At 53.4% G+C, this 17,243-nt stretch overlaps 6 protein-coding genes across 6 annotated transcripts; 3 read left to right on the top strand and 3 right to left on the bottom strand.

The window, feature by feature from the left end:
* Positions 1–7: 7 nt before the first annotated feature.
* M431DRAFT_479669 (hypothetical protein) lies at positions 8–1,019 on the top strand (the record flags this gene model as incomplete). The annotated part of the gene is made up of 2 exons (XM_024915794.1): positions 8–592; positions 654–1,019. The coding sequence occupies 2 exons, from the start codon at positions 8–10 to the stop codon at positions 1,017–1,019; spliced, it is 951 nt and encodes a 316-aa protein (XP_024777835.1).
* Positions 1,020–1,411: 392 nt separating this feature from the next.
* On the top strand, positions 1,412–2,843 carry M431DRAFT_359453 (hypothetical protein). Its single transcript, XM_024914546.1, has 2 exons — positions 1,412–1,817; positions 1,976–2,843. Exons 1-2 carry the CDS (start codon positions 1,803–1,805, stop codon positions 2,681–2,683), a joined length of 723 nt encoding a protein of 240 aa, XP_024777834.1. The 5' UTR covers positions 1,412–1,802; the 3' UTR covers positions 2,684–2,843.
* A 2,705-nt stretch (positions 2,844–5,548) lies between these two features.
* Positions 5,549–5,875, bottom strand: M431DRAFT_78403 (hypothetical protein; the record flags this gene model as incomplete). The annotated part of the gene is made up of 1 exon (XM_024922687.1): positions 5,549–5,875. A coding segment is annotated over one exon (327 nt), but the record flags the coding sequence as incomplete, so codon positions are not given.
* A 1,162-nt stretch (positions 5,876–7,037) lies between these two features.
* Positions 7,038–8,269, bottom strand: M431DRAFT_492394 (hypothetical protein; the record flags this gene model as incomplete). The annotated part of the gene is made up of 2 exons (XM_024917004.1): positions 7,038–7,225; positions 7,288–8,269. 2 exons carry the CDS (start codon positions 8,267–8,269, stop codon positions 7,038–7,040), a joined length of 1,170 nt encoding a protein of 389 aa, XP_024777832.1.
* Positions 8,270–10,337: 2,068 nt separating this feature from the next.
* On the top strand, positions 10,338–12,578 carry M431DRAFT_479666 (hypothetical protein; the record flags this gene model as incomplete). Its single annotated transcript, XM_024915793.1, has 1 exon — positions 10,338–12,578. One exon carries the CDS (start codon positions 10,338–10,340, stop codon positions 12,576–12,578), a length of 2,241 nt encoding a protein of 746 aa, XP_024777831.1.
* A 348-nt stretch (positions 12,579–12,926) lies between these two features.
* M431DRAFT_78577 (hypothetical protein) lies at positions 12,927–15,317 on the bottom strand (the record flags this gene model as incomplete). The annotated part of the gene is made up of 3 exons (XM_024922715.1): positions 12,927–14,649; positions 14,713–14,796; positions 14,839–15,317. The coding sequence occupies 3 exons, from the start codon at positions 15,315–15,317 to the stop codon at positions 12,927–12,929; spliced, it is 2,286 nt and encodes a 761-aa protein (XP_024777830.1).
* Between the last annotated feature and the right edge of the window lie 1,926 nt (positions 15,318–17,243).

The raw sequence follows: 17,243 nt of genomic DNA, 5'->3' as shown, positions 1-17,243 counted from the left end.
TGCGAAAATGGCGTCTCCTCCCTATGCTACGTCGCCCTCGGCCATGTCGCCTCCTTATCCGTCCCCGGTGCAGATCCCCAGCAAGAAACGGACATCGACGATGGACATGAACATGCCATCTAGCAAGCGCAGAAAGAGCTCCGTCATCTCACAGCCGCCGATTCACCCCCTGCGGCAGACGTCGTTCCCGCCAGAAGCAGGCTCGCCGTACCCCCGATCTCCATCGGTCGATGCCACGTCCCACGTCAGCGGCAGCGTGGTGAGCGCGACGACGAGCGGCGCCCCCAGGAAGAAGCGCGGTAGGAAAGCGAAGAACGCCAAGGGGGACGACGCGGCGGAGAAGACGCCGAGCTTGGTGGGGGGGAAAGCGGCGACGACGGCGAGCGGGCAGGGCGGCGACAAGGAGCTGGAGGACGATGAAGATGATGATAAGGCGGAGATGGCGCTGGAGGATGCGGTTGCGCGGACACAGGAGCAGAAGCAGGAGGAAATAAGATTGAGGGCTATGCTCGTGGAGGCGTTTGATCCGCTGCAGTACGATCGGTATGAGTTTTGGCGAGCGGCCAAGTTGTCAGATGCGGTTGTCAAGAGGGTAGGTTTTTCCCTTCTATTCTCTGGACGAGCCAATGCATGTTTCTAACAAACCTAAACAGGTGGTCAATGCAACTGTCTCGCAGTCAGTCCCCCAGATGGTGGCAACTGCTGTCAAAGCGGTAGCGAAGCTCTTTGCCGGAGAAATCATCGAGGGAGCACGAAACGTGCAAGCCGAATGGATTCTCGCCGGGGAGAAGCAGAGTGATGAGCCAACACCGCCGCCATCCACAGACGAAGCCGAAAACGACGAAGAGCCTGATCTTCGAAGAGGCCCACTCCGACCCGACCACTTGCGAGAGGCCTGGAGGCGTTACAAACTGTGCCACGAAAGCCGAGGTGTAGGAGTGCAGCAATTGTGGCACGCCCAGCAGGGAACCGGGGTGGAGAGATTTTCAACGAGGACGCGGAATAGGCTGTTTCGGTGACAAGCTAGCGGCTCGGTTTTTTACTTTTTTTACTTTTTTTTTTCTTTACTTTTTTTCTGGAACGGCGTGGTGGAGTTGGGAAAAGCGAGGCCAATGGATGATTTTTCATTTTCTTCTCTTCGTTTAGTCTTGTTTTTTTTCCCGACTTATTTTATTTTATTATGATGAAGAGGCATGGAGGCAAACAGCCCACGGTACATGGATGGGGAATGGATGGATGATGGGTGGATGGATGAATGAATTGCCTTGGGACAACAAGGAACAAGACAAGACAATACATACACATATGGCTCAACCAATGGCTCTACACTACAGCCTTGAAGATACAGCCTATTACCTATTACCCATTACCGATGATCCATTACCGCTCTCAACACTGAAAAAATGCCCGATTGCAGCAGAAAAGAATGACACGCAGCTAGTCTGCAGACTTTATTGCCCGTTTGGTCGCAGCGGCTCCGTAACTGGGGCCACGGCGGTGGAGCTGCCACTTATTAGTAGTGACAGATTTTTTTTTCTCGGTGTCGTTGCTCGTGCAGTGCAGAGACGATGCAAATATCAGTGTGTAATAAGAGAAGAGGCGCGCACGCGACTGCTGACAAAAATCTTTCCTCTGGCTCAACCGTCTCTTCTTCTTTCTTCTCTAACTCGGACCCGCCACCAGGTCACTGTGAGAATTGATTTTGCATTGATCCTGTTGTTTTCCCTCTCTTCCCTCTCTTTTTCTTTTTCTTTTTTCTTTTATTATTCTCTTCATCTGTTATCTCAGAATTGACTGTCATCATGCCTAGAGCCAAGGTAAGTAGTTGTTCTTCTTTTACACTGGCTGACAACCGCCTGCCCCCCCACGCCCGCCTGTTTTTGGCAGCATGTCACCAAATTTTCACCAATTGCATTTTCCCACATTCTTGCGTCCTTTTTGCCCACAAACTCACCAATTAATCTCCGTCATGTAGCAGGAACCCGACAGCTCAGCCAAATCCAGTGCTGCAGCCATCCGCATCCGAGAAAACCAGCGTCGGTCGCGGGCCCGCCGGAAGGAATACGTCGAGGGCATGCAGAGGAAGCTGCAGGACTTTGAGACGAAGGGCGTGGCCGCAACGCTCGAGATGCAGCAGGCGGCTCGTGAGGTGGCCATTGAGAACTCGCGGCTAAGGCTGCTGCTCGCCCATAATGGCGTCACTGTCGATGCTGTGGAAAACTTCTTGCTGAGCTTCAAGGGCCAGGACGCCAATGAGGCCGAGCACTACGCTGCCAAGATTGCTACTGCTGAGTCTATTGCTGCCCTGGGACGCTCGTCGACTGTGGCGACGCTGTTCCCGGAGCATGCTCATGTCGACAAGCTGGCTGTTCTGGCCAGTGCCAGCATGCAGCAGAGCGCCTCTGGCCACGACTCTGACGGCACAATCACCTCGGACGACTCCACGGGCCCTGTGACACCAAGCTCAAGTAACCTCAACGCACCCTCACCTAGAGATGTCGACTTTGAGGCTGCGCCGCGGACAATGTCTTGTGACGCTGCTGCTCACATCATTGCCCAGATGCAAGGTTGTGGGTTTCGAGAACCTTCCAAGGGAACCCTAGAGAACAACGGCCAGAACGACTACCTGATTCAAAACTCTGCGTTTCTGAAAATTCTTGAGGCTGCGTCCATATTCAACTAGTCTCGGAGCTTACCAGTGTATAACATTCTTTTGACGCCGATTTCAGATTTCAGAGCAAGGCGAGCTGCCACGTGGTACTTTTTGCAGTACTGGCCATGTCTTGTCGCTCTTTATACTCTGCACAACGGCAACCTCATGATATGATTGATGCTATTTGTCTGCGCTCTACAGAAATGGCGGGCGGCGTTAGGCATTGCTTGTCACTGCCGTTTTCTAATCCTGAGTACGGATATCACGGAAACAGCATCAAAGCCGTCTGGCATAAGAGCTGCGACTACCAAATACCGACTGGTATCGCTTTATGACGACGCAACGAATGTATGAGGTGCGAGTTGTATCTGAATCTGCTTCGCACAAGCAACAAAACGCAGGAGACACAACCTTGGAGAATTGCAGTTCACATTGCCGACTCCTTTATGGAAGAGCACTTGACACGCAAATGGATTCCCAAAGAATGTCTTGTCTGCCACACACAAAATCGAATTGATTTATCCAAGAAAAAAGGAAGGGAAAAGCATGGCGCACTTTGAGAGAGGCATTTTTTGCCCCAGTCGCCAAATCACATCATGTTTTCGTGGCATCGACAGTACAGCCTTGATTTTTTATGACATTTGACAACAACAACAAAAGTGTTTTTTTTTTATCGACACACACAGCTTAATTGCCATTTAATGGAGTCGCACCTGAAAAGTTGAGCATGTAGTTTTACATTTTGCAGATAGATTGCGGTCTTGGGCAAGAATGCCTGAGTATGGTTATATAGTAGTCGTGGCTTGATGGCGGTTTTGCCTAGGGAATAGCCATGCACATTGATTGAGTTCTATGAGGAGGATATGGCGTGCCTGATGTTTGCTCATCGTTAGCATGGGGGGGGGGAAAGAAAAGAGGCATGCCGAGCTAAAAAGTCTTGAGGGAAAAAAAAAAGAGGCAGGCTTGATCCTCGATACGCATCTATTTACGATTTATTTGATTGAAGAATAGATGCTGACGGCCATGTATTTGACAATGTCGACTTGGCTCGGCTTGAGGGCTAATCTGTTGCTTTTTGGTTTGTTTAAACGCGCGAGTTTTCATGTTTAAGCAATGCATGTATGATGCAATAGATGGCATAGATTTCTTAGATCAAGAGACTTGATATAACAACCTTTCTGCTCGTGTTATGGTGCAAGTGTGATATTCAATGAAATTGACTCAGTTGAACTATTGGCTATTATGAACTCAAAATTTGCAATGAAATAACTGAGAGAAGGCTGTACCGTATACAAAATCTGCTGCGATCTGAAACGCCCATATAAATCATGCTTAAAACAAAAAGTAATACGTATTCTCAAGGCATTACAGCATATATCTTCATAAAATCCTTATAAAAATCCAACAAGTTCCCAAGTTCGAAATTCCTATCAAAACAGGCCAATTCCAAGATGAACCTCACGATCTCCTGCTCCTTAAAATTTCCACTATCGTCGACTCCCTTTTAGAATCTCTCTTCTGAGAATCCTCCTCAGGAGACGCTGGTGGCGATGCGAGCGGGGCCACGACATGTACCACCGATCCCAAAGGTGGTTGCTGCTGATAAACCGCAACAATAGGCTGCACACGGACTTCAGAAGATTGGTTCGGCAAAGATCTGTATGCTGGGACTGATTTGTTTCGCGTACCGACGCTCGAATCCTGATTGGGAGTATCCGCTGCTGCTGGTGACGAATAGGTAGCTGGACGAATCTGGCTTGGAGCCTGAGCTTTGTAGGGCTCGTATGGATTCACCATCTCCTGAAGCCGTTCGGATTGCGAAGGCGCCATGGGTTGCACAGGGGCATAAGTGTTGGCGCTTGCGCGGGCAGGCAGGTTTGTAGATTGAAGTCGACTGGGAGATTGGTATTTCCCGAGAGCTTGCTGAGGTGCCTGAGGCGCCTGAGGTGCGAAGGATGAAGGGGCACTTGGACGGCTGGGAAAGGTCGTGCTTCCGCTTCCGTATGCAGGGCTGCTGTAGGAAGGTGTATTGCCATACGCCGGACTGCTGTAAGAGGGAGTGTTTCCATAAGCTGGGCTGTTGTAAGAAGGCGCATTGCCATACTCCAGACGGCCATAAGACGGTGCATTGCCGTACAAAGGTGTGTTCTGATATGGCTGTCCGCTCACTGGCACAGCAGCTGGCGCTGACTGTGTTGGAGGCTGGGGCGCATATTGATACTGTTGTCCGCTGCCCGGTGTAAAAGCCGGCGCTGATTGTGCTGGAAGCTGAGGCGCATATTGATACTGCTGTCCACTGCTTGGCACCGCTGCTGGTGATGATTGTACTGGAGGCTTGGGGGCATATTGATGCTGCGGTCCGCTGCCTGGTACAAAAGCCGGAGCCGATCCTGCTGCAGGCGGAAGCGCTCCTGGCGCAGGTGCTGCAACACCGGGTGGAGGCGGAGCACCGACAGGAGTAGAGAAAGACGGCGGTGCCGGTGGGTTTCCAATGACAGGAGGTTTGTTGCTGATATTGTCTGCGGGAGGATGCCTAAGCTCCCGGTGATATCTGCATGTGTCAGAGGTATCAAAGAAGTGGACAATATGCAGTTCTCTCTCTGCCAACGCGGCAGCATGGGCATCAGCCTCCTCCTCGACAACAACAGCATGGCCATCCTCTGAGCGCAAGTAATTCTCAAAAGTAACAAACGGGTTGGCGCCATGCTGGCAGAGGAGATTGACGCATTCATACGACCCAAACGAGGCCGCTACCAGGAGGGTCCTGTCCATATTCTCCTGGGACACGATTCGCCATCTGGAGTCAAGCAGGATCTTCAGGCATTCGGTGAACCCAAACATGACGGCGAGATCCATCGGTAACAGGTTTAAGACGTTGGTTTCAATGTCTGTTCTTGCGCCCATTTCGAGAAGCAGGGAGACGGCTTCATGGTGTCCTCCTCTAGAGGCTGCGTGCAGCGGACTCCTTCCCAAGTCATCCGTCAAGTCGACAGATGCACCCAATCGAATTAGGGCCGTAATAGCCTTGAGAGCGCCAGCAGCAGCCGCGTGCCAGAGAGGAGTTCGACCGTACTGATCTCCGTTGTCCACGTAACAGTAGTAGCTGCGAGTAGCCAGAGCTCGAATAGCACCTACGCTGTCTCCGGCGGCAGCACGATGGAGTGGAGTTTCATCAAATGCATTTCGAGGTGTCAATCCTATAAACTCCAAGCTCCAGTCCATAAACTCTTTGAAGAAGGTGAGCCCAACCTCATTATCAGGGGTAGAGGCTGCGGCCAAGTGTAATGGCGTCTCGGAAAAGTGATTCGTCCTTGCGTTTGCAAGCTGTTCGCGTTCTGGGTTACCCCTGAGCCTGGCAAGGTCGTCGAAAACTTTATTGTTGCAGAGCACGGCGACATGGATCGCCGATAGGCCTCGCTTTGTCAACCTCCTGGTATTGACACCCTCTTTAAGCAGCAGCATGATGCAATTGCGAGAACCGCCTACAACGGCCCAGTGAAGCGGTGCGAGCCCATGGTAGTCATCGGTTGGTACCTCAATGTTTGCCTTCTTGTAAGCCAGGATTATCCCAGCTTGTTGTGCATCACCAGAAAACAAGGCCAAGGCTAGGTGGTCTGTGAGGCTCAAGTCCGTTGCCTTTTTTTCATGCCTGAGAACGTTGATGAATTCGTGGATGGGCTTTAGGAAATCACTGCGGACAGTTCCCTTCCCGTATGCTGAATATCTAGACCGGACAGGTTGGACCACCCAATTCAGGGGAGTGTACTCGTCAAGTGCAAATGATGAACTCGATGCTAGACAGTATATCTCTGTCAGAGCCCTTGCGCCCGAATTGGCAGAGGTAGCGTTCAGTATTTGGTTGCTTTTAGACATTACAATGTGCTGGGCAGACACTGTAAATAGCTGCTTGTCAGTTTGAATCTCGGCTGTCTGCGTCACTTGAATGGAAATGTAGAGGCGCCCTTGGAGCTGGATGCCCTCGACCGTCGCGCTGCTCGTCATGCAGGAGTCTTCTCCGAGCGAATCACGAAGCGTTTTGGATGTGATTTCACTGGCACTTGATCCGGTAATGATGCTCCCTATCTTCTTGTTCACCTCATGGAAAGTGTGCTCGAGGGAGACGTCGCGATGCAATAGTTGAAAACACCATCCCTCCCACTCCATCGTGTTTAAACGACGTAGACCGACTACAACATCGACCTTGTCATCCATCTTCTCAACGCTCTGGAATCTAAAGATGCCCATGGCTTGTAGCTTGCGAGAGTATTGCACCTTGAGTGTCATGGTGGCTGAATTCCAGTTCTGTGTGGGATACTTGTCAAACAAGCGATACTGAACGCCATCGGACGAGCCGAGATCGGATTCCACGTTGAAAGGGGACAGCCTAAACTGCGGAAGATGATAGTATACTGGCTGCTGCCTGACGTATACCGAGCGATAGCCATCCATTGGCAGAAATGTAGCGGATGGGGGAGGCATAAAGAGCTGCGACTTGGGCCTCAGTCTTCCATACTGATCCTCGGAAAGCCGCCGCAGATAGAGGGCGGGACATTGATAGACGTCGCCATCCCTCTTAACACAATCTAGAATTGCATAATAATCCTCTTCCATTGCACCTTGATCCTCAGAATCACGTTGTTGGATATATAGCTGCACGCGGATGCCTTGGTTCGTCATACTGGAGGGCGCACTTGCATATATGGGTAAAGGCGGCAGAACCTGCAACGAGCCAGCAAGCTTGAATTGAGCGGGAGATTGTGCAAGCAAGCCAAAGAGAGCATCCGGATCTTCGTCTTGGTCGTCAAAGGAGTTCCAGGCAAATATCGACTGATCATCAGTGCGCTGTATGATTTCTTCCTGAAGACGTGCAAATGCGCGGCGTCCTTCGCCGTACAAAAGAGGCATGTTGACCTGAAACAAACCCATCAAGCAGTATGCGGTATCTTCGAGCCTGGTGGTGTTCCTATGAGATGCCCAGGCCATGCGAGCAGACACGCTCAACTGGAGGGGGTCTATCCTGCCATTCAAGACCTCTTGGTCGATGTTGGTGATTTCACTGATGGCCTTGGTGAATTCAGGTGGTGTGTGTTTCTGTCCAAGAAAGCTCCAGTCCTTGGCGTAGAAGAGAACCACTTTGGGAGCAATGAGCTCTTGAAGCGTCCATCCTCTTGTGAACCAGCGACTGCGGCGCAGATTGTCATGGAACACGTTGGCACCTGCAGCAGCGAGGACTGGTTCGACGTCGGAGAGATAGGCATAGCACTCGGCAGACTTTTCGTACCAGAGATACATGGAGTTGATGGCCTCGGACAGCTCAGCGCTGCTGGTCTTGTCGATGCAGCAAGTGTCGACCCAGATGTAGTCGAGCCCCCGACTAACAGCAAGCTGGGCAGCGCCGGAGATCTTGATGTAGCCCTTCTTCAAGACGATGGCCCTTCGCTTCTTGTCCAGGGTCCGGGGAGATGCCAGTGTGGTCTGCGAGCAGCCGCCAAGGCGCCGCAGCTGCTGAATGGTGATTTCCTCATCGCCCCAGGTGTGCGACAGGATGGCGTAGGGCGGGATGCTGTCGTCGGTGATGTCGACGAGCCCCAGCGTTCTGGCGTCTAGCAGGCGCATGTTTGCAGTGCCATTGATGCCTGTAATCGGGGGTTCGCAAGATTCACAGTTTCACGACGTATGCAGAGAGAGGAGAGCAAACGAAATGGATGGGCAGTCTGTGCGATTTCAACTGCAGCCTCATCCTGTTCCACGCTGCCATATGCAGCTTCGTGCGGCTGTGCGGCTGAGGCGTGTGGCGATGAGGCCAGTCCCGACACGCACCGAGTTCCTGGATGCCACCAAACACACGCAGGCAGCGGGCCAATAGGGCAACCTCATGTTTATTAGTGGTGGTGAAGCTTGTGCTGTAGTGCTTGCATGACCTTGTTGGCGTGGCACTACTGAATGGGCAGATGGAGGACAAAAAGAAACGAGGCAGATTGAGTGTCGATGCCACGGACTGGGGCTAAGCCTGGCCTGGCCATGGCGTGGCACGGAGCCGAGCCTAGATTCGCTAGCCGCCATGCTATGGGCGAGCTTGAGCGCTATCGAGGTTTGCTGAAGCGCTAAAGACGGGACCCTAGCCAGCACTGGAGCACTTGATGGCTTGATGGATACCGCTGGAATCCACTGACCGTTTTTGACTAGGTGGTGCTTTGATGGATTTGATGGATGAGACTCCAACGGTTCGCTCCCGTCAGCATTGATCAGGTACCCGTCCATGACTGATGAGACTAGAACCAACAACCGTGGAGAATCTACTCCATACGTGGATTGATTGCTCTCCACCAGCAAAGTCGAGCAGAACCAACAACAAATCTCAAAATAGTCTTGTTCATCCGTGTGTTCCGAAGAGATGCTGCGACTGGAGTATCATTAGCCGCGGAGAGTGAGCAATAAGATCCCACTGGACCTACTCTACAGAAAAGACGTTGGTTCCATGACATGGACGTGACCAAGTTTGTTCCAGGTAGTCCTGCCTAACTCACTACGAGGTAGTACCTATGGTACAGGCATGTGAGTTGAATGGACAATACGTGCGTCCATCAGAGGTACCTAGGTAAATGCAGTGAAAGAATTTCGCATTGATCTGCTTAGACTCGGCTTTAAAACCGGTAGCTACCTATACCGGCAGATATTTGATTCTATGTCTCACATTGGACCTCACGTCAGTGAGAGACAATATGCAGACGAGCAAACCACATGACCGTCTATCCTTCACCGAGGCCTGCGCGCACACGGAGCGCATCGCATCGCATTTCCCCTGGGCAGCCTCATCGGCATGACCATTGCCGAATACGTGCTTTCGCCCAACACAAGTTCAAGTTCTATTCATGGCGTGATGCATTGGTGCAGCCAGTCTAGGCGAAAAGGATGGAGGATTCGTGAGCTCAACTGCGGCACTTGGCCTCCGTCCTGAACCGTTGCATCGAGCTGTTGGGCGAGGCTGCAGTGCTACGTGGGGACTAGCCAAAAGGACCAAGGCAAGGCACGTTTGAAAACATCAAGGATCAACAGCCGATGCAGAACGATGGCGAAGAGAAAGAAGCGAGGAGGAACTGCGCCCTGCCCGGTTGGAGAGTTTGCCCTACTGTACGGGGGGGGGGGGGGGGGGGGGGGGGGATGATCTTTGCCGTAGGATTTTGACGGATTGCAACAGGCGCCAATCTCATCGCCGTCATAGAAAGTGCCCACATCTTCGTGCGGTTCAGGCGGCAGCTGGAGGCTCGCGACTGGATGCCTTGCGGCCCCTTGCTAGGCGTTTCGAGCAGCAAAGAAGGATTCGAGGGGGTGGTTGCAGCGGAGATTGAAAGCAGTCTAGTTTCATGTTTGCATGCAAGGAGAGGTGGTAGTCGAAGGATCAGAATCTCCGCCCCCACCTGGACTGGGCTTATACGCGCTTAGATGGGATGGGGGACGAGATGAGGCTTCGATGTTGCCCAGATCGATCCTTATATAGTCGCAGCGCGTCTTCCCAAATTTCATGTGCCGGGCCTAAGTATGTGTAGCAATTGAATATTAAAATAATGATTTCACGAGTGGCATAATCCAGCAGCACGGCATTCAATTGTTTCCCTTTCCCTTTCCTTTTTTCTATGAATAGCTCATTGCCGTAGTACACACGGCAGAAAACACCAACACCACAATGGAGAGAATTAAAAGGCGGCCCGTGCCTACCGTCGTCAAGACCTCCAGCCGCGACACAGAAACCGAAAACGACTCCAACACCCCTCCAGCAGCAAAATCCTGGCCCGGGCCATGGGGTCGGATAGGCGGCCAGGCAGGCACAGCCATCATCCTCGGCACATTACTACAACTCGGAACGTTTGGCTTCCTCATCTTCCTCTGGGTCGGACGGGGCCTCGATCCCGACGGAGCCAAGGCGCCGCCTGTCTGGCGAAAGATCTTCCTCTCGGGTGCGGGCACTCGGGTGGTGACTGTCTGCGCCCTTATTATTCGCTCCATTGTTGGGCTACAAGCGACCGTTTGCACTGGTCTCGCGGCGGCATTGGTTCTCGAGGCACGGAAAGTAGACATGAGCAATGCGGCCGCGTTTTCGGTTCTGCGTGCCGTCAATGGAGGACCAATTTCTTTCGTCACGCCGCTCGCTAAGACGCCCGCCAGGCTGTTCACGTCTGTGCCGGCAGTTTTGATACTTATCCTCTGGCTCGTGTCGACGGCCATTTCGTTCTCATCGACCATCCTCCTGTCCGATTTCCGCACGATTTCTCTTGTCCTCCAGTCTTCCAATACTCATGTCCCGGTCATTGAGGCCTCTTCAGAGCTTGTTGGTCCATTCGGGCTGCCTCGTTTGGGACCCGATCCGGGAATCTGGCAGCAGCCCCTACAGACATTTTCTACATTCGGAGAGGCTACCTTGGAAAAACCGAGTCCTCAAGAGGCCTTCACTGACACTGGCCTCATTAAACGATCGATGATTCCCCTCCAGACCCAGAGCCGCAAGAATCTCCGTTCATACCAGGGAGCTTCAGCTGTCTACACCTCTCGCGCTGGCTGTACCCGTCCCAAGATTGTCAATGGATACATCACCGGCATCCCACCCACTTCGGCTATGTCCCATATGATGGAAGATGCCCTCATAACAGGCAACATCACCTGGGAATCCCCAGGCGGACACACATTCCTAGATGGCCTGTCGTGCGGATCTGCAGGGTCAACCTGTAAACTTCCCTTCAACTGCAATGTGCCATACGCCTACACAGACACCGACAAGCCGATTCTCCCGCGCCAGCCAACTTCGCTATGCGTCATCAACACCGTTGGAGAGAGCTTTGATCCGAACGCGCCAGTTCCGTCGTTCATGCTGGTGTTCAACACAGACGTCGACACAGACCACTGGGCAAGCTTGTCTCTGGCCGGCATGGTCAACAACCAGACAAAATTTCCTCTGCCGAAGCAGGGGGCTTCGGGGGAATGGACCGTCATGAACTTTGGGGATCGGCAGTTCCTCAATCTCACAATGTGCCTGCTCAACTCGACGCTGACGCTGGAGCACGTCTCGCTCAACTCGACGGCTGATTCCCCGGAGCCGGAGATTCAGTACTATGCCGGGAACAACACTTGGTCTACTGATGCAATTGTCAACATGACAGACACGACAAGCAATGCGTCGTACGTCTCGCGCGGCATCATGGCCCTCAACAACTGGACCGACGTCTCAGTAGACGAGCTCAACAACATGTACGCCCAATCGCCCAACTACAACCCCAGCTTCATAAACAGCACCTCCGTCACGAACCAGTTCTTCGAAGCGGTCCAGAACGGCATCAACACAAACGACTTCCACATCGAGCGCACATCGGCCAACTTCTCCGTCTACGTCTGCGGCGTGTGCTCCGCCCTCGGCGACACAAACTCGGCGTGGCAGACCCATCCGTACGTCAGCCTCATCTTCCACGCTGTTGCTAGCAGGACGGGCAGCATGGCGCAGGCCATCCAGGCGACCTTCTTCTGGCTCTACCAGGCGCAGTACTCGAGCGCCGTGCCGGGCTTCGACATGGGCGACAATAGTACCATGGTCTTTTCAGCCGAGGCGTCGGTCCCCGTGGGCAAGACTGGTATTATTGTAGTGGGCGTGCTTGTGCTGGTGAACTTGGTGTGCGTGTTTGCCGTGACGGGCATGTTCCTGTGGCGGACGCACTGGTCGCTGTATGGAAACGTGTGGCATGCCGTTGCGCAGTTAGTAGCAGGACCCGAGATCCGGCCGATCCTGGAGGATGCGACAGCGGCGACGGACGGGGAAGTCGAGGGCAAATTAAAGTACGAGGGCACCAAGACGACCAAAGTTGGGTTGTGGGATCAAGGAAACGGGAGGTTGGCCGTTGCGAGCGGCGCCAATCTTTCTCAAGTGACAACCTGGGTATAAGTCGTTTTAATGTTTCGGGCATCTATTAACGAACACCACGTAATGAACGGAAATCAGGCGTTTTCTTTGGGCATTTTTATTTTTAAAAAGAGGGCACACTTTGGGTATTCATTCGCACTAAGCTAATTTAATAAACACGCTTGTTGAATCTATCATGATCGTTTCCTATTCGTCCAAGTTGCCCCTGTCATTGCGCCATCCCACCGCTCCATTCGCCTTGCTTTTTCCAAACCATTTGGAGGATGAAACCTCTCGAATCCCACATCTATACATATGTGCGTGTACGGTAGTAGTTAATAGACTATATTCCCCCTTCATTTCATCTCTCTCCTTCTTTTTTTTTCTTCTTCAGCCCATCCAGGCACCAAATCCCGGCGCAGTCCAGCTGCCCCCATTCGTAGCCCACATGTTCATGTCCACTCCCATGTTATAATCGAATCCATCGTCCAGCCCGAGTCCTGCAAACGTGCCGTCGTATTCGTTATTCAGCTCCGACTGGCCATACTCGGATCGCGGTGCAGACAGATTGGGAGTCCCACCTTTGGTGGGATCGGCATGGACATCTTGAGGGAGGGTCTGCTGATCTAGGCCTGGTGTAAAGGCCGTTTCCGACATCCACGGAGCAGTCATGACGGGATGAGTAAACGGAGAGACGGTGTTGTTGACGGCGCCTGAGGAAGGGTTGAAAGCCTGCAGGCCGGTCGCGGCAGGAGTGTTGAGCACACCCGATGCGTCTGTGATTTGGGGCATCGTCTGCTGCGATAAATCGGTGGACACGACGCCTTCTCCCGTCACGGCCCTTGCGTCTCGGTTAACCAGCCTCTCCAAATCTGCGACGATACAGTCCACCGCGGGCCCTACGCAACAGTCCTTTATGGTTTGCAAACAAAGCTGGGCTTGCTCCATGACAGTGTCTGCCGCAACGCCGAAACGGCTAAAGATGTTGAATTGGAAAAGGTGCATGAGCATCCGCGCGCACTGATAGGCGCACATGGCCAGGTCGATGTCGGCCACGGGCTTCGCATCGAGCTTTTGGATAAGCGAAAAGATGAGGGTCAGTGCCAGGGAGTGATCAACGCACTGTCGGTGGCAGTGCTCAAGGAAACCTTGGTCAAACATGTCGAGCATGGACTGCGGCAGCCCACCGTTGATGTCGGCCAGGGCGAGGCGATAGAGGTCGCAATAGCACTGGCGCCACCAGATGTGAATCATGACAAAGACACACAGCCGAGGAGAGTAGGCGCGGAGACGGAGCGAGTTTTCGGAGAACTGGAACGAGGTCGGGAGGTTGGTAGCAAAGTCGTTGAGCTCCTTGTCCAGCGCAAAGATGCGGCCTTGCAGCTCAGCAGCTTCCATGCCGCGGTCGTACTGAGCTACCTTTGTGAACTCGATAATCTTCTGGCGGATGTGGAGGATGCGCGCATGAAGAGCCAAGGTCCCGACGTCCTCGGCGAGCGGTGGTCGCGGCTGGTGCGAGTCCGGCACGAGCTTCTCCGTTTGCTGCGGCAGATCAAATTCAAAGTTGCGCTCGTTGCATGGCAGATAGACGTGGATCTGATCGGCCCTCCAAAGGACAAAGTCGGGATATCCGCCGCAGATGCTGGTGTCGATGCAGTACATGGCCCACATGAGACGTCGGCGGGACTCCTGGGCCAGGAAGCGCAGATGCGGCGCCTCATAGTTGAGACGCAGAGCAGTGGCGTAGCGGGACGCGAAGCTGTGGAGGACAAAGGCGCTGGAGAATTTGTTGCAGAGGATGCGATGCTTGATGACGAAGATGAGCGCCTGGATCTTGACAATGGACGGACGGCTGTAGTCGGCAAGGAGAAGGGCCTCGGCGTCGTTGATGCAGCGGTTTCCGTACTCGCGCATGCCGGGCCCCATGTCGGTCAAGCATGATGTGATGCCGACAATGGCCAGCAGAAGCGGTCGCTCGACCTTGCCGGCGTGATACTGCTCCATCAGAGAGGCGCGATGCAGAAAGGTGAACATGGCCATGTGGTGAACGTGGCGGAAGAAGAGGTCAAATGCACGGCTGACGATGGAGTTGAAGCTTTCATCGATGTGAGGACTGAGAAGAGGCCCCAAGGTCAGCACAAGCAAATGTTCACGTCCCCCCTTATCTGGAACTTACCCTTCATGGTGATCACTCGCAGAGCTGGCTGCGTCAGTCAAGGCCGGGCTCTCGTTGCGTCCTTCGTCAAGGTCTCGGTTCTCTCTGTGGCCGCGGTTCTCCCTAGCACCGCCGTCTCGATCCGACTCTCTATCTGGGCTATTGGGGCTCTTGGAATCTCCGAAGCCGGCCCCGGCTGACGATGGCTTGGCCCGCTTGTTTGGCCGGTAGACGCACTCGATGCCCTGGACTCGACATCGTTCGCACGAAGGGAGATGGCCGGAGCATCTTGCTTTGCGGCTATGGCAGCTGAGACAGGCCTGCTTGACCCGACGGCGCGGCAGCGACATGGACCAGGCATCGACGTCGGCGTCGTCGTAGGAGCAGGGGAAGCCGAGGCGCTGGCAATTGCCGCAGCAAGGACGCGCGCCGTTGCAGCGAACCTTGCGGAAGCGACACACGGCGCACGTCGTCGACGACTTCTTGGGCCGGCGGTCGAGCGACAGGCCGGGCCCGTCGGCGGGATTTGCGAGGCTCGGGTGCGGATGCGGATGGGCTTCCGGGAGCGACGATCCGGTGAGGCCATACGGCGGCACGTCGGCCCCGGCGGGCGGGTCGAGGTCCATGACGGCGACGGACCCGGAGAAGGGCGAGGACGAGATGGACGGCGAGAAGCAGAGCGAGGGAGGCGATTGGGTCTCGGAGCCGTCGCAATGATGCGTGGCGAAGAGGTAAGGAGGAGGAGTGAAGAAGCTGGAGGCGGAGGCTTCGAGCCGCGAGCGGAAAAACTGGGGATGACTCGGTGAAGGGCGAAGGGCCAAGGGGCTGGAGATGGACAGTTGCGGGACCAGCGGAGGGTAGAGATCAAAGGGGCCGATCTGGAGAGAAGAAAGATTGATTAGATGAGCAAACGATAAAAGACGGGAAGAGAGAATGTGTGAGAGGAGCAGAAAGCAGAAAGATGGAGTCATGCGAGAAACTGAGAATTGAGAGACTGAGGCTCGTACCGGCTGGGGAACTTTTGGCGTGGCGGTTACTTGTGGGTACACGTAGGTACCCTCGTCGTGGCCTGCGCCCTCCATTATGCCCGGCAGCGCACTGGAACTGGAGCACATGCGACACAGGAGATACCTGTCAGGGACAAGATGCAACAAGATGCACGACTTAACAGCTTATGCCGACGGCCCGAGCTGAGGCGACGCCGATGGTCCGAAGGCCGGAACTTGCAGCTGATTTTGGCTCTTGTAGAGGAGAGAAGAGCTTGAATTGTTCTTAGTTGGTTGCTGTAGTAAATACAGTATCAACTGAATTGAAGTAAATAAACAGACAATCAAGAGACGGATAGAACACTGGGCCAATTCAATTTAGCCTGTTCATTTTGTGCATGGGGATCCGAGACTTTTTAAAACAATGCACACCGAAGCGGGTTGACGCCATCACGGGCTACACTTGATGCGCCTTACATGGTGCTAACACAAGATCGTGCAGCAAGAATTTCGTACGAGCCTCATGCCACGCACGCGCTGTCTCAGTCAAAACTGTCTAGGATGCAAAAGTAGAATCCGTCCCCAGATAGTGACGATATCCGGCTCAGCCTTTCCCCGGCATTCGGAGTCGACAGGATGAGGCTGCGGGACTTGTGCTTAGTTGGACCTTTTAGAAAAAAGGAATACATGGGGGAGGAGACTGTTGGTGAGAAAAAAACAAAAAAAACCTGGAATTGGGCGCTGGAGAAGGACAGAAAAAGGGAAAACGCCATAAAAAATGAAAACGAACGATTCAGGGAGCAAACCAGTAAGCTGCAAGTCGGGAGCTGCTCCCGAGACCCGCCCAATCGGCGACATGGAAAAACGAACGTCTTCTCAAATCCAGGCAGCCTTACTGGATCCCCCCAGCCTTATCGCAAAGTGGATCGTTCTTTTGGCTTCTTTGCCTTTTTCTTTCTTCTCCTTTGCTCAAGTTGGCTTAAGCACGCCACTGGTGGCAATCGCTTCTGGTTTCCGTCAATCAACGCGCTCTGTTTTTTTTGCTGTTATTCCCGCTACAAGACCCATTTGCGGGAGCTCAATGCGCTTGTTGCGGGAAATCCGCGGGAATGTCGGCAACTTGGGGCATTGGGATAACCTCTTAAAGTGCCTGTAATTCCGCCCTACGTCATTATCAGCGACATTTAACGGCTGCCCTTGGGGAAAAGGAGCGTTAGTGTTAATGCAGAATACGCGGCTGGCATTCGTTTTCCGGGGGCTATACTGGATGTAGCTTGAGCAGACGTGGTTGATGCCGTCTAGAAGTTTTTGCGCGACTCAGGAATCCATCCGTCTTGTGGCTGTGCGGTGCAATTGGAGATGTCGTCTAATACAGGTATCATCCGGTGAGCAGCAGCAGCAGCAGCAGACAATATGCCCAAATCTGCAATTCTGAGACACAATTGTTCTAGAAAAATGCTGATAACCTCTTCGTAAACTCCTGCTTGCCATTGACCAACGTCAGAGCTGTCCATCTCACCGCATGACCGAGTCCGTGTCGCCCGTCCGGCATCTCCGGCATCTTCG

This window comes from Trichoderma harzianum, assembly GCF_003025095.1.
Source record: "Trichoderma harzianum CBS 226.95 unplaced genomic scaffold M431scaffold_3, whole genome shotgun sequence".
Taxonomy (NCBI): Eukaryota; Fungi; Ascomycota; class Sordariomycetes; order Hypocreales; family Hypocreaceae; genus Trichoderma; species Trichoderma harzianum.
The sequence above is the reverse complement of the archived record's forward strand: the minus strand, read 5'-3'. Positions and strand labels throughout refer to the sequence as shown.